The sequence below is a fragment of the Anopheles coustani genome, chromosome 3 (genome assembly GCF_943734705.1).
Source record: "Anopheles coustani chromosome 3, idAnoCousDA_361_x.2, whole genome shotgun sequence".
NCBI lineage: Eukaryota > Metazoa > Arthropoda > Insecta > Diptera > Culicidae > Anopheles > Anopheles coustani.
This window is the reverse complement of record NC_071288.1, coordinates 45,942,800-45,955,568: the sequence shown is the minus strand read 5'-3', so window position 1 is coordinate 45,955,568 and position 12,769 is coordinate 45,942,800. Positions and strand designations below refer to the sequence as shown.

The 12,769-nt window shown below is 44.9% G+C and overlaps 1 protein-coding gene across 1 annotated transcript in view; it reads right to left on the bottom strand.

The window, feature by feature from the left end:
- LOC131271517 (hemicentin-1) overlaps positions 1-11,612 on the bottom strand; it is a 46,169-nt gene extending 34,557 nt beyond the window's left edge. Inside the window, exon 1 of the mRNA XM_058272967.1 lies at positions 11,531-11,612. Within this exon, the coding sequence (XP_058128950.1) occupies positions 11,531-11,612 (82 nt within the window). The remainder of the gene's footprint in view (positions 1-11,530) is intronic.
- Positions 11,613-12,769: the final 1,157 nt, after the last annotated feature.

Here is a 12,769-nt window from a genome sequence, read left to right as displayed (position 1 = left end):
AGTACACCGAAATGCTGCCCTGCGTGTCCTTCGGGGCCATGTGGGCGTGTGCACGATAAGACAGAGGCCAGAGAAAAAAAAACACACACACACACATAAACAGACACAAAAAAACTCAAAAGGAAACGAGCGTAACAACATGGAACCAAGTGTATTGCACAAACGGCACGACATTCATGTAGGGATGATGGCAAAAGATGAGCCCGCCGGGTTTAGGTGATAAAACGATGGAACCTCCAGCGGATCCGGCCGGTGGGTGGCGAACATCCTGGCGCAATGTCCCGGTCTATGCTTTTTCTTTTCTCCACCGCGCGCACTGCGGCCGGAGCCCGGAACGATTCCGGCGTAGTGGAGTGCCCGATTACACCGAGGGATTTATTTGTGCACCGAAAGTTATAATGTGTTGGCAGGGCGCTAAGGCACCGGAAACGGTCGGTAGGTAGGTGTGCCCCACGTACAGTCCTCGGCGTAATCCGGCGAGCGGTAAAGTTTTACCTACCGGCCCAAGTCCCAGTGGTTATGCGGGTTTTCTGGAGAAGTTAACCTCCTGGTCGTGCGCACATACACACACACACACACGTACAGTTTATCATAAACACTGTGCAATTAGCACTTTGTCTAGCAAAATCGTGAAAAGCACCATTAACGGGACGGACGGAAAGCATGTGTTAAAACTACATATTACATCCACGTAGCTAAGCACGTTGCGAAATGAAAACGTTGAACACATCTTTCAAATGAACAAAGCGCACAACAAACAAGAAGTGTACATGGAAAATGGTACATTTGGGCACAACATGCTATGATTTTCTGGAATTTGTTGCATACAAGCAGCTTTACTTTAATTCATCCAACGAAAAGTTTAACAAAAAACCTTAAATGCAGGCACCATTTATGAACTATGTTGCTAATGAGGTGATTTATGATGGTCTGCTCAAATAAGTTTAAAACATGATAGGAAAGGATCAAATATTGACCTCAAGAGGATTGGAAACTGTTTGTATGATATCGCAAAAGTCGGTTGTCAACCTTCAAACCACTTATTACTCGACTCTTTTAAGTTACTCGACCTTCATAGTAAAATATTTTTAATGTTCCACAGTGATAGAAATATAATATTAAGACATTTTCTTGCGCGGAAAAAGTCTCATAACAATACTTGTTTTTCAGGTTGTATGTGTTTGAAATGTACAAACTAATTCATTACAAATCTCCCATTGAGGGCTCATTTTTTTGCTCAATGTTTCTATAATAGGGTAGGTTTTTTTTCCAGAACGATCATATACAAATTGATAGTGAAAGCCTCTTCAGGGGAAATGCCGTTTGGTTTCAGTTCTTTTAGTGTAGAATCTACAGCATGTTTTATTATTATTACCTTATTGAAAATTAGTTTTCTAAACGCTTGAATAAGTTATACTCATTCTAATCTTAATGTTTTTAGCAGAAATCTTTTAATATATTCGCAGTTTTTAAACTCCTTTCATTTTCACTAGAGACAATTTTTTAATTTTTAAGTGTTGAGAATATTAACTACAACTTATCATCATAAATTCATTAACATTTAAAGTGTAAAGATTACCCTTATATCCCATATTTATATTTTGAAGCAGTGGCATACGTTTGAAATTTATTTGCGTACAAGCTAAATAGTTTCCTCTATTCGGTCGGAAAAAACTCGAAATACTTTTTTTCTGTGTTCATGAAGTTGCCGCTAATAGTTTATTGAGTTTGGGAAGAATTTAGTTCGCTAACAAACTGTTCAGTAAACTTCCGCGTTCTAAAAAAAACCCCTGCTGCAGGTAAGTTCTATGAATACTCCATAGCCAACGGCTTATCTATCTTTCTAGAACAGTCGAAAGTCATCCGCCGGCACCCAAACGGTCCCAACCAACCAAACCACCCTTGCTAGAACGGGTCAAAAGAATCATAAATCACTCTCCGTTCGTGGGGCCGCGAATGAAATAAAGTCTAATTTATTTATGACTCACTTTCTTCATTAAGCGCGGGTTGTAAAAAATCACTCAACAACACTACCATTCAGCCATTACCGCACCCGTAATGACCGAGCGCTCCGGCCCCGGTGCCGGCCTTTCGGACGAAGTTTTATCCCGGCCACTTGACGCTGTATCGTCCTCCGCAACCCCTCGCTCCGGGCCCCGCACCACCCAGGCTAATGCATCCGCGCGCAAACCCTACCCAAAGTGGTGGCATTATGAATTTTTATTTGAGCTGGCTCTTTCCAGGCAGGTAAGCCAACACCGTACCGACGGCGGGAACTAGTTCGGTTCGGAGCGAAACATAAATCCCGGCCCGTAATCCCATTGCAGATGGAAGGGAAAAACACTACAGTACATCCCGAGTGCGCACCCGAGTGAACCGAGCCGGTACGAACCGTATGGCGCACGTCAGCAAGACACCGGAGCCTTTGGCACGGGACGAAAGCGCTCAAACACTTCAACGGGAAACGGCAAACTAGTGCCGGCGTTACCCCTGGCGGAATTCAACTGGCAAACCGGGTTTTCTGCAGAAACAGCGCCCGAGCAGCATCAGCCGTTTGCCAACTCATAGGAAACTCATTTGCAATCGAGACAAAACTAACTAACTCCCGTGCTCTCAAAGGATCAGCTCCGGCTAAGGATTCGCGATAGGGACCCTTCAACTATGCAAGAGGGTGGGAAAAAGTGCAGGTGGGCAGGGGGGGGGGGAGAAAAGCTCGCGGATCGTGCCAAACAAAGACGCTGCCTGCGAGTGAAATTGTTCGAAAGTGCTTTCGCTCGCGCATTGCAAATCAGGATAAATATTTCAACGTCAAAAAGTTGCGCCCAAGTCAGTCGTCTTGCGAAAGAAGGGGAATAAACATAAGCCACCGGTGTTCCCCGGGACCCCGACCATTCCCGGTGGGTGCGTCTGTTGTCGCAACGGATGGCAGCACAACAATTGCATCTCGACGTTCGGCACAAAGCGGGCAAAAACGTTTTCCCACCCCGGGTTGGAAAGACGCGCGGCGCAAAAAGAAAACTTTCCGAGCAGTCGAACATCGCGAGCGTTCGGAACAGCGTTCCTCCAAGCGAAGGCGGTTGCGGATGATGGACGGGAAATGGCGAAAGAAATTCTACACAAATTTGCGGAGTGTATTGTTTTCCCCGCTCGAAAAGCAAGCGCGCCTTAATTCGACCGTAGGTGGGCCTTTTTGGGGCCACTCGCAAGTTCGAGAATTCGGTTGCTACGCCATGCACGTACCCTTGTCAAACAACGCCGGCAAGTGTGCCAGTTTTCCTGCGCACTGCCCGTGGCTGGAAATTGATTTCTCCACAACGGAACGCAAACGTTGCCGTTCGTACCGCCTACCGCACCAGCCCCACTTAGAGGCCACCGGATGTTCCGCCCTAATGGGTCGAAGGATGGTTTTCCCAGGCTCCGTTGCGCTGTTTGTATGCACAACAATGATACTCTCGCACTCGAGAGCCCCGTGGTGGCACGGAGGCCTTCGAGATGCTGAAGCCAAGGGAAACAACGGGCTGGAGCGGCCGGGAAAACGGAGACCTACGCAAACATAATTAAGAGAAGACACAGTCCGTAACCGAACAAATCACTTTCCTTCCTTTCCGTGAGGAAAATGGGCTCAACTCCGGCGAACCGGGAGCCGGGCGTAAGAAATCTTTCAGGCTTAAAGATGGCAATCCCACCGTCCGGTCGAAGACCCCGTCCCCACCACCACCGCTCGGAAAAGTAGCCAGAGGAGATAGTTAAACAGAAGCAGGCCAACAACAGCAGGATGCTCCAATTCGCTCGTGTTCATGTCTGCGCCAACTTTGCGCCCACAAATGGCCGAACACATCCGCGTGCTTGTGTCCGTGTGCTGAAAGTTCTCCGCATCGCCACGAAGCACACGCATCGAGCACACTCTGCATCATCCGGCCCCTCCTCACCGTTCCTTAAGCAGGAACCTTTTAGCACTCTTCGCGTACGGCTCGTTGAACCACTTCCGGGGTGAGAGGACCGGCCGGATGCGATCGAACGACACACACCGGAACCAGCCGGCAGCGGTTCGCACAGCTGGCTTTTGGCAAACAACAATGGCAAACGAAACGGTGATTTATTATGCAGTCTGCAATTAACATGTTAAGAGAATTAGGATATATTATTCATCCGCCGGCTATTTTCTTTGTGTCCTTACAGATTTGCGCCCCCCCTTTCGGCCCAGCATCGGTCTATCCAGCGTTGGCTCGAGGCTAAGGTGCAAGCACAAGCACCGGGCTGGCAAAGGAAAGCCAGCGTCATCGCAAATGGGGCTGCAAGTGACGCAAACGACCGGGACGTCAGCGCTCCATTTTGGCCGAAGCGGAACGAACCGTCGCCGCTGGAGTGGTAGCCCGGAGCCTGCTCCCGTTTCGAACGGATCCGACCGGCGGAAAACGCACCCAGTTGACGGCTTAAGATGATAAATGAGTAATGGTCTTTCGTTGTAGGAACAAGGTTGCATAGCGCCGATCAATATCAGTTTTCACGTCTTCACACAACGACGCGGTGCACAATGGTGCATGGCTTACCTTCGGACGGGCCTGTTGGAAGTGCACCGAACGGGACATTCGGGCTTATTGCCTCCGACCCGATGTCGATGGCCATGATTGATCGAGTTGTACGTGCGCTTTCAGCAGCAGATCTCAAGAAGGCAGGAGTCAGGAGTCGAAATTCAAGAACCCCATGCACTACTTCTGCTTTAATGTCTTATTCAATCGTCAAAGTCGGAGCCAACATTGTGCCAGGAATTTTCTTTAGCTATAGCAATCGTGTTGCTAAAAGTAAAAAAAAAAACTCTAAATGGAATTCATTTTGCAAAATTTGATCGATTAAAACTAAACCTTAATGCTTGTTTATATTTTATGCTGCTATTTTGAACACGGTGTTATGAAAAGACATATTCTCTTATTTAAAATATCGAATATGTTGTCCTTAAACTAAACTAAATATTGTTGAATTCAAAGTTTCAAATTATACTTCCAAGAAAAGATGCGATATTGCTCTAAAAAAATTTTAATTGACACATTTACATTTGTGTTAATTTAACCAACAAGTGACGTGAGTATCAAAGACATACCAAGACACTTGCTTTATTCTATCTAATTTTCTTCAACGTCTGTTTGTTTTTCTAACCAACATGTAAAACAAAACATTCATTTAATTTATTCTCATTTCTTTACAACCAGCAACAATTTGCATTAATATAAAAAATGACCTTGAGTTAGTATGCGATTATAAGATATTCTACTGGTTAATTCAATGAAACTATTGATAGCCGCAACACAGCTTAAATATTCAATTGAATTTCATTCAGGCAATTTTTATTGATTGGAAATCTTATTTGTATAATGAAAGATAAATCTATTTTTATTTAGAAATATCTGGAAAGTTCATAATTGTTCTACATTCATGTACCCATTAGAGTTAATCAACAGCCATGGAAAAAGGTTTTCCTCTACAATATTCCTTCCCAGGAATTCTTCCGTCTTGTTTGGAAAAGAGTGAGACAATGGTGCAGAATCTAATAGACCGAGTTCTGAGCGTCGCTAATTTTTCTCCCCTTCCTAGCGCGTAGTCCTAATTTAGCTCTCCAGCTTCCTGTCGATCGTAAATCTAACCCCAGTCATAACAATGTGTGCATGCACACCGTACCTATCCCCGACGTACAGAAGGGGGTTGGATAGCAAGGAATACGATTCGGCGTTCTGTTTACAAACACAAACAATCGCCACGGAACCAGCCAAGGTGCAGCAGTTTTCCCACCCGAACGCATCGATGAGGATCGGAAAATCGGTGCACCCCCTCAGCCTAGTGTAAACTTTTCCGTACCATGAAAACCCATCATTGGTAGACGGGCGAATTGGAATGTTTCTAGCGGAGAACCATGTGAGAAACGGTTCCCTAATTGTATACAAACAACAGCAGCTCTCCAACGCACACACCACCGGGACACGGCCAGGTTGCATGGGAAACCGCAGCCCCCGGTCGTGGGTCGATGGGTGTTTCACACAGTTTTGGTATTTAAATTGGAAGTAGCTGCACGCTGGATGAAGTTCCAAAACGAAGGAAAAAAAATCCACCCCGGGAAAACAAGTGCCAGGTTCGGGTGGTTTCCCTTCCGACACCGAACGCGCTCTGGCCGCCCCATACGTTCCCCTAATTTGGCCGGTGGCGGTTTTCCGTCAGTGTTGTGGTTACCGAATTATCTTCGCATCGTTTGAAAGCAAACCAAAGCAGCAGAGAGCAGCATCCACGGTTTTGGTTCCGGAGGGTTACTGCTGCCCGAATTCGTTTGAAGTCAAACTACTCTATTTGACAGCTCATTAGCGTATTCTCGCCACAGCCACCGTCGTGTGTGAATGTGTGTTCGCCCCCTCACACCGGTACTTTCCCCTCGATTCCCTTGAGAAAGCCCAAAAGTCATGGGGAAGCATTTGTGCTGGGTTTCGGTACTTCGGGAGCAAACAGAAGGGCAGAAAGAAATGATTAAACACGTGAGCCTCGCTGTACGGAAAGTCAAGCCAATGCTGCAACACAAACTGACTTCGGGCGAAAACCCTGACTGACAAGGTCGGACGCGGACCGTTGTGCTTTGTTTCGACGTACACCGATCTCCCAAGCGGAGATCAACCGGACGGACGCGAAAAACGGGCCAAGCGAAAGCTGAACCACCGAAATACTTGGTCACGCTCGGAAGGCCATGGTGAAAGTTTTCACCAAACCAAACAGAACTAAACCGACACACGCGTCCTGACGATGGAGCTCCGTCCAACCTCTTTTGATGTTTCACACTCGGTGGAAAAGCAAGAAGAGTGAGCCGGTATAAAAGTGCCAAATATGGAAGAAACGGTGAGCCAAATTGCAACACAACATTTAAAAACGGTTAGAAGGATTACTGTGTGCATTTTGTCTCAGGCTTTAAGCTTTGATACGAACAAGCTATATTATGTTATAAAAACATATAAACAAGTAATTTAGCTAAATTGAAAACTACTAGTTAAACAGAATATCTTTAAACTATAGGCCAATTATCGTCACCAAACTTAATGATATCAAAAGAATAAAGTAAAGAATGATAAAATTCATTTCCAGCTTCTTTTCGTGCTAGTTAATTACATTTTTTACATTCAGTTAAATACTATTTTAATTTGTTACCCATTTTGCCAAATCTTCATTATTTTCGGACCATGCATCTTGTTTTGTAAGATGTGAAATTTGAAGACATAATTTTAAAAATTGTCATCATCATCATATAAGTCAAATGAGATTTATTGTAGCAAAAAAACAATTGTTACATTGTAAAAAATGCAACGTAACTCGAAATAATTTGCAGTAACGAAATTTAAATAGAAATTCTAACTTTTGAATTTTATAAAACATTGTTTTAGCCACGTTGGTTATATTTTAAAACATCAAAACTAAGCAAAAAAAACGTAAGAAAAAGATGTAAAATCATTCGAAAATTTGTTATTGACAAAAATTTTTATTTATAAGTTATAAATTAAATTTTGTATAATAACGTTTTATCCACGTTGGTAATATTTTAAACATCAAAACGAGAGTTGAACGATGTTATTTGTTGTGCAAAAATTAAAAAATTGACAAGATAAGGCAAGTGCCAAATCTGAATGCATAGCACATTCCTCGAGCTATTATTAGCAGAATGTAAACCACATTCCTCGAGATACCTTTGAGTTCAATATTACGTTCCTAGTACAAAACAAATCTGATTAGAAACAAATGACAGAAATTGAGAAATAAGTAACACTTATAAGTTTCTGCAAATAGTGCTCATTTAAATTGTTTATATTCGAACAATCTCTTCAGATTATGAGATATCCTTTTATAATTTCACACAATGCATCCTTAATTTTCCACTGGTAGAGTAATCAAACACAAATATTTTTTTTTTAAACTAAAGGGGCATTCTAAAGCACGGGCAGATTCTTTTCACAACAAATAATGCCGTACGGAATGGATGTGAAGCGCAGAAAATTCACGGCATATTTTCATGCACAAGCGAACAGATTTCTTTCCATAATTACACCGGAAACAAAAACCCCTCCCGCCGTCCAGTGATGTATTGCTGAGCCCGAGATCAAACACCAACGCCACCATAAATAACTTCCTGTGCTCAAATCCTGGCGCTTCTTCCGCCTTTTTACTCCGGGCTCGGGGGGGGGGGGTGGGAGTCAGATTCAGCCAACCTTCTACCGGCCGACATGGCCAAAGTCACCCGTTCAGCGTGAGGCTCGTCTCGAGTAACCTGTGCTTCCTTACAATGTGCGCGAGTTTTCCATTGTGCCGACGCGTTATCGCAGACAGCCAGGAAGCCAGCAGCCGGAACTCGGTCGGGGGAGGGCGGACGGATGGAGATGGGCGCAGTGTAACGTGCCGGACTCCAAAGAAGTCATATCGTACGACCTCGTACGTGCGACGACACATGACGCGACTCGGTGTGCCTTGGGAGAGGTGAAAAAAAACGCGCTCCGGGCGCACAGAAAGACTTGGCGAGTCGAAGAGGCCGGGAAAACAAGCAGCTAAATGTCAACCTGGTGTACCGGTGGTTGCTTGATTTATGTACACGTGCGCCTGTCGGTGTGCCAGCCTGCTTGCCGAGTTGGCGCGTTATCGCACTCGCAATCCTTGGTGTGCGGGTCGCCCTTTTGTTTTGTTTTTTCACTCTTCCCTTCAACCCGCTTGTTTTTCATCAAACCAAACTTTCCAACCAGTTGGCAGCCCTTTTCATTCCACTGTATTACGCTGTTGGTGGTGAAGTAATCGGAAGGATTTTTCCGTTTCGTCTGGGAAGTTCCACTTCGGCCGTAGTAAGTCACGCGAACCGTCCGCAAAGGTTAACGTGGTCCGTGCGCTAAACGTGGTGAACTTTTACAACTTCGTGCTGCCTCTTGCCCCCGTTATGGATCTGGTTCGGTGTCACAACAAATTAGACAAACGTGCAATCGTATACCAACTCCCACCGGGTTCGGCTTCAGCTCAATTACTTGATAGCATGCGCACAAAAAAATCCGGTCGCAAGATGCAATCCTTTTCCGTTGTCCTCCGGCGAGTCATTAGTTCGTCCCTGATTGCTGGTTCCAGTTATTGATAAATTATTCGTAATTGCAATCCTCGCCTCGCCTTCTACCGGCAGCCGGGAAACACAAAACAACACCATTCCATCGCTACCATTTTGCACGCTCTTAATAACTCCATTTAGAACCCGACGGATGGACCGGGCTCGAGCGGACGCGGGGTTCGGGAAATCGATTCCAATAAGTGCACGATCACCTTTTCGTAGCTTGCACACGCCTTTCGCACACTAATCTCGCCGGCAATAATGTGCACCATGTTATGGCGTCGTTATTGGGGGGCGTTATGTTTTCTCACGCCCACCCCTAAACCTGCCCCGAGAACCGCACCACCGAGCAGCCACCATTTCGGAATTGCAAACGGGCCACGGAGGACGCCCTCGGGGGATGGTGCGATTTTCCACCATCCAATAATTCACCACGGTTTTCCCTATTCCAGGCGGCCGTATTATCGACTGCTTCGATAAAGGCCGCTCGATGCAACGTTGGCTTGCCGCAGAAGGGATGAAGGAAATGGGGTGCAAGATAAAAATGTGGCATCACCATGGGCATAACGGTTCCGTTTGCGGTTTCGTGACTGGTTCCTGATTCCTAATGCGATCTTCCGTTCCGTCGAATGATGACGTCGGTCGGATGTCTTGAGTGAGTCTTTCAAATTATCGAAGTCAGTTCAGTTCACTGCACGAGCCGATGAAAATGCAATTTCCGTTTAATTTCATCGTATTGCACCATATTTTACTGAGATTGCTGGGAATTATTCATCAATCATCGTTAATTCTGTAGACAAAAATTTAAAGTAAATGTTATTCTCTTTACCTAGTAGCATTTGGCAAATGTCTCAAAGTGAACTGTTTAGAATTGTTCTGGTTTCTTGAAGACCCCTTTTAGATTCCTATATCTTTTGCACTATTTTATTCCCCATAGTTGGAAATTCAAGCCTGGCTGGCAAATGTCTCAAATTTGTAAAACTAGCATAGAAGTTATTGAGTCTTTGGTATTTCTTTTTACAAGTGATGTACTTTAATGTATTGTCGGATAATTTTTCGCCAATAAATTGTCGTCAATTACAGGAGTATAATCCGCAAGTCCTTTAAATGGAGTGAAACGAATTGGTCGAATACGTTTTCATTTGTTTTATTTCCGTCAATGCTTTGTGTTTGATTTATCGGAAGTGCCTTCGATTCACAAACCAACTCCAAAATTTACCGTTCAAATGTTTTTTCCTCATTGCTGTCCACATTGAATTAGTTTAATCATTTAAGAGATTTCCAATCTGTTGTGTGAATATGAAAAATCAAAATATCACATTGTAGCTATTTGCACTTCATGAAAAATCCTCTTGTAACAGTAGAGAAATTTTCAATGTATTTGAAAAAAGAAAATCATGACATTCATTGAGGAAGTTTTAAAATGAGTAGTTTCCCATTGACTCGCTCAGTTTAGGATTTGGAGGTAATAATTAATAGAAAGAAGGGAAATTATTTTATTTAATATAATTTATGACGATAAAATTGCTTAAATTAATATGATGACTTTGGAAAGTCTCATTTACAAACACATTCTAATAGTAAAACAGGAAATGTGAATTATTGAAAATCAAATCTAAATCTGAATCTAGTGAGACATTGTAAAAGAAATCTAAGCTTCTTTAAAATACAACATTAATTCAGGTTCGTCAATAATTATTTCCCATATAGACCATGTGTCAAACACCATACGTTACAAGAAGGAGTAGAAATCAAAACAGATCAATTTAAAATGTATTCCTATTGAAAACACATGAAAACTAAAAGCTGCAAATTTGTATAAATGCTTGCAAACTCTCATAAAAAATTAAGCCATTAAAATTGAAACGTTTAAGGCAATGGAAATGTCTTGAGGGCCTCCAATTGTTGCACCGCGTGAGGCCTCGTGGCATTTGCTCAAATTTCAACAAACATCTCTCTTGACAAAATTTTACCACAATGTTCCATTTTTACTTCTTCACTTCCGCCAAAACTGCTCGGAACGTAACAAAGAAGACATGTTTATGCCACCGGACGGTTCATTTACTCCAGCGAAATGCTTCGGAAAGACCGCTTCGCATAAATCCCACAATCAATAACGCTAATGGCAACAATTAATCTGCATGATTAGTGCACACGAGATGAAACGACGACTTTAGTCACCGTTTCTTGCGGTGCTTGAGAATTCTTGCGCCAAAAGAAACCCAAAACACACCCAAGTCCCGGCCGGTGTCTAAGAAGTCTTGTGGCAGTTGTTCAGGTCCGGAACCCCGACCCGAGACGACGCAAGGATGTCTTCGCAAACATCGACGCAATTCGACCCGTAATGCGATTCCGGCGGCAATCGCTTGAAGACAATTTGTCACCTCATAACAAAGGAATTGGCTTTTGGAGCGGCCAGGGCGTACTTACTCGGTCGATCGAGCTCGTTGATTAGATCATCCGTGTCGGAGTAGGAGGCGCCGATGGAGCGCACGCCGACCGCCAGCATCATCAGCATCGCCCCCAGCAGGGCCGTCGAGGACAGGTTCCCTCGTCGCCGTCGTCGTCGTCCTCTGCTGCTTCCGCTTGGCCTTGAGGTGATGCGCTGCTGACCTTTTGTCGCAAGTTCACCGGGTGGTTGCCAGCCGTTCGCACACTTAACCGCCATGCTACCCGCGAGCTCCCGATCCTCCGTGACGCACATGCTACGGTGCGCACAGGACGAACCGCTGGGAAAGTGTCGTGGAAATGTCATCACACTGTTGTCAGATTTTCGCCATCACCAGTGGATGCACAACCACGCGTATCGTCGTGAAGCCCAATGAAAGGAAGCGATCCACTAACACAAGAACTGGCACACTAACACACACTCACGCACAAACACCTGATCGAATTTTCACCACTTTTCCCCAATACCGGTTGCGTTCCGGAGCCTTTTTCGGACGCGCCTTAGAATGGATCTCTTACTTTCTCCGTGGCCCACCGTGGAATATGGAAAAAGCACAGGGGAGCACTTTTATCCACCAGCACACGTACACACAACCAGATAACACACACACACACACTTACGCGGGAGCGCGCGAGAATGCTTTCACCGGGGCGCTTTCACAACAAGATATCAATTTTCCACCACTTGCTTATCGTACGCTATCTTTCTTTGGTTCCCCAAAAAATTTCCCTTTTTGCACGAATTTCCCGACAGACACCAGTCGTCCCGGCGCGCGTGAAGATGATCTTTCCAAATTCGTTGTTTATTTTTCCGGCACTCCCCACCCCTGCACCACGGTCCTTTCTTCGTCCTCTGGTTCAGCGCCTTCAGCTCAAATTTGGGCAAGGTCTGAATGTGGGCCCCGGGGGTTTTCCCTTCTCGTTCCGTTATCGCTAATGGATAGCTGTTGAGCTGTCAGCAAAACCCGTTGCCATCACGCGCTGGGCGCTGCCGCTGGGTTTACGTACGCCCTGTCCCGTGGGATACTGGAAGAAAACGGAGAGGAAAAGAAACAAAACGGCACGTGAGTATAAGGGATGGAAAGATAAGCTACCCCACACACTTTCTCACTGTCACTTTCGCTCGGTGGAAGAAATGGTGGAAACCCCTAAGAAAAACGGTCGAAAGTGTTTCCGCTGGTCGCGCAACATGGAACCATCGGCAGGAAGCGGGGACATTCC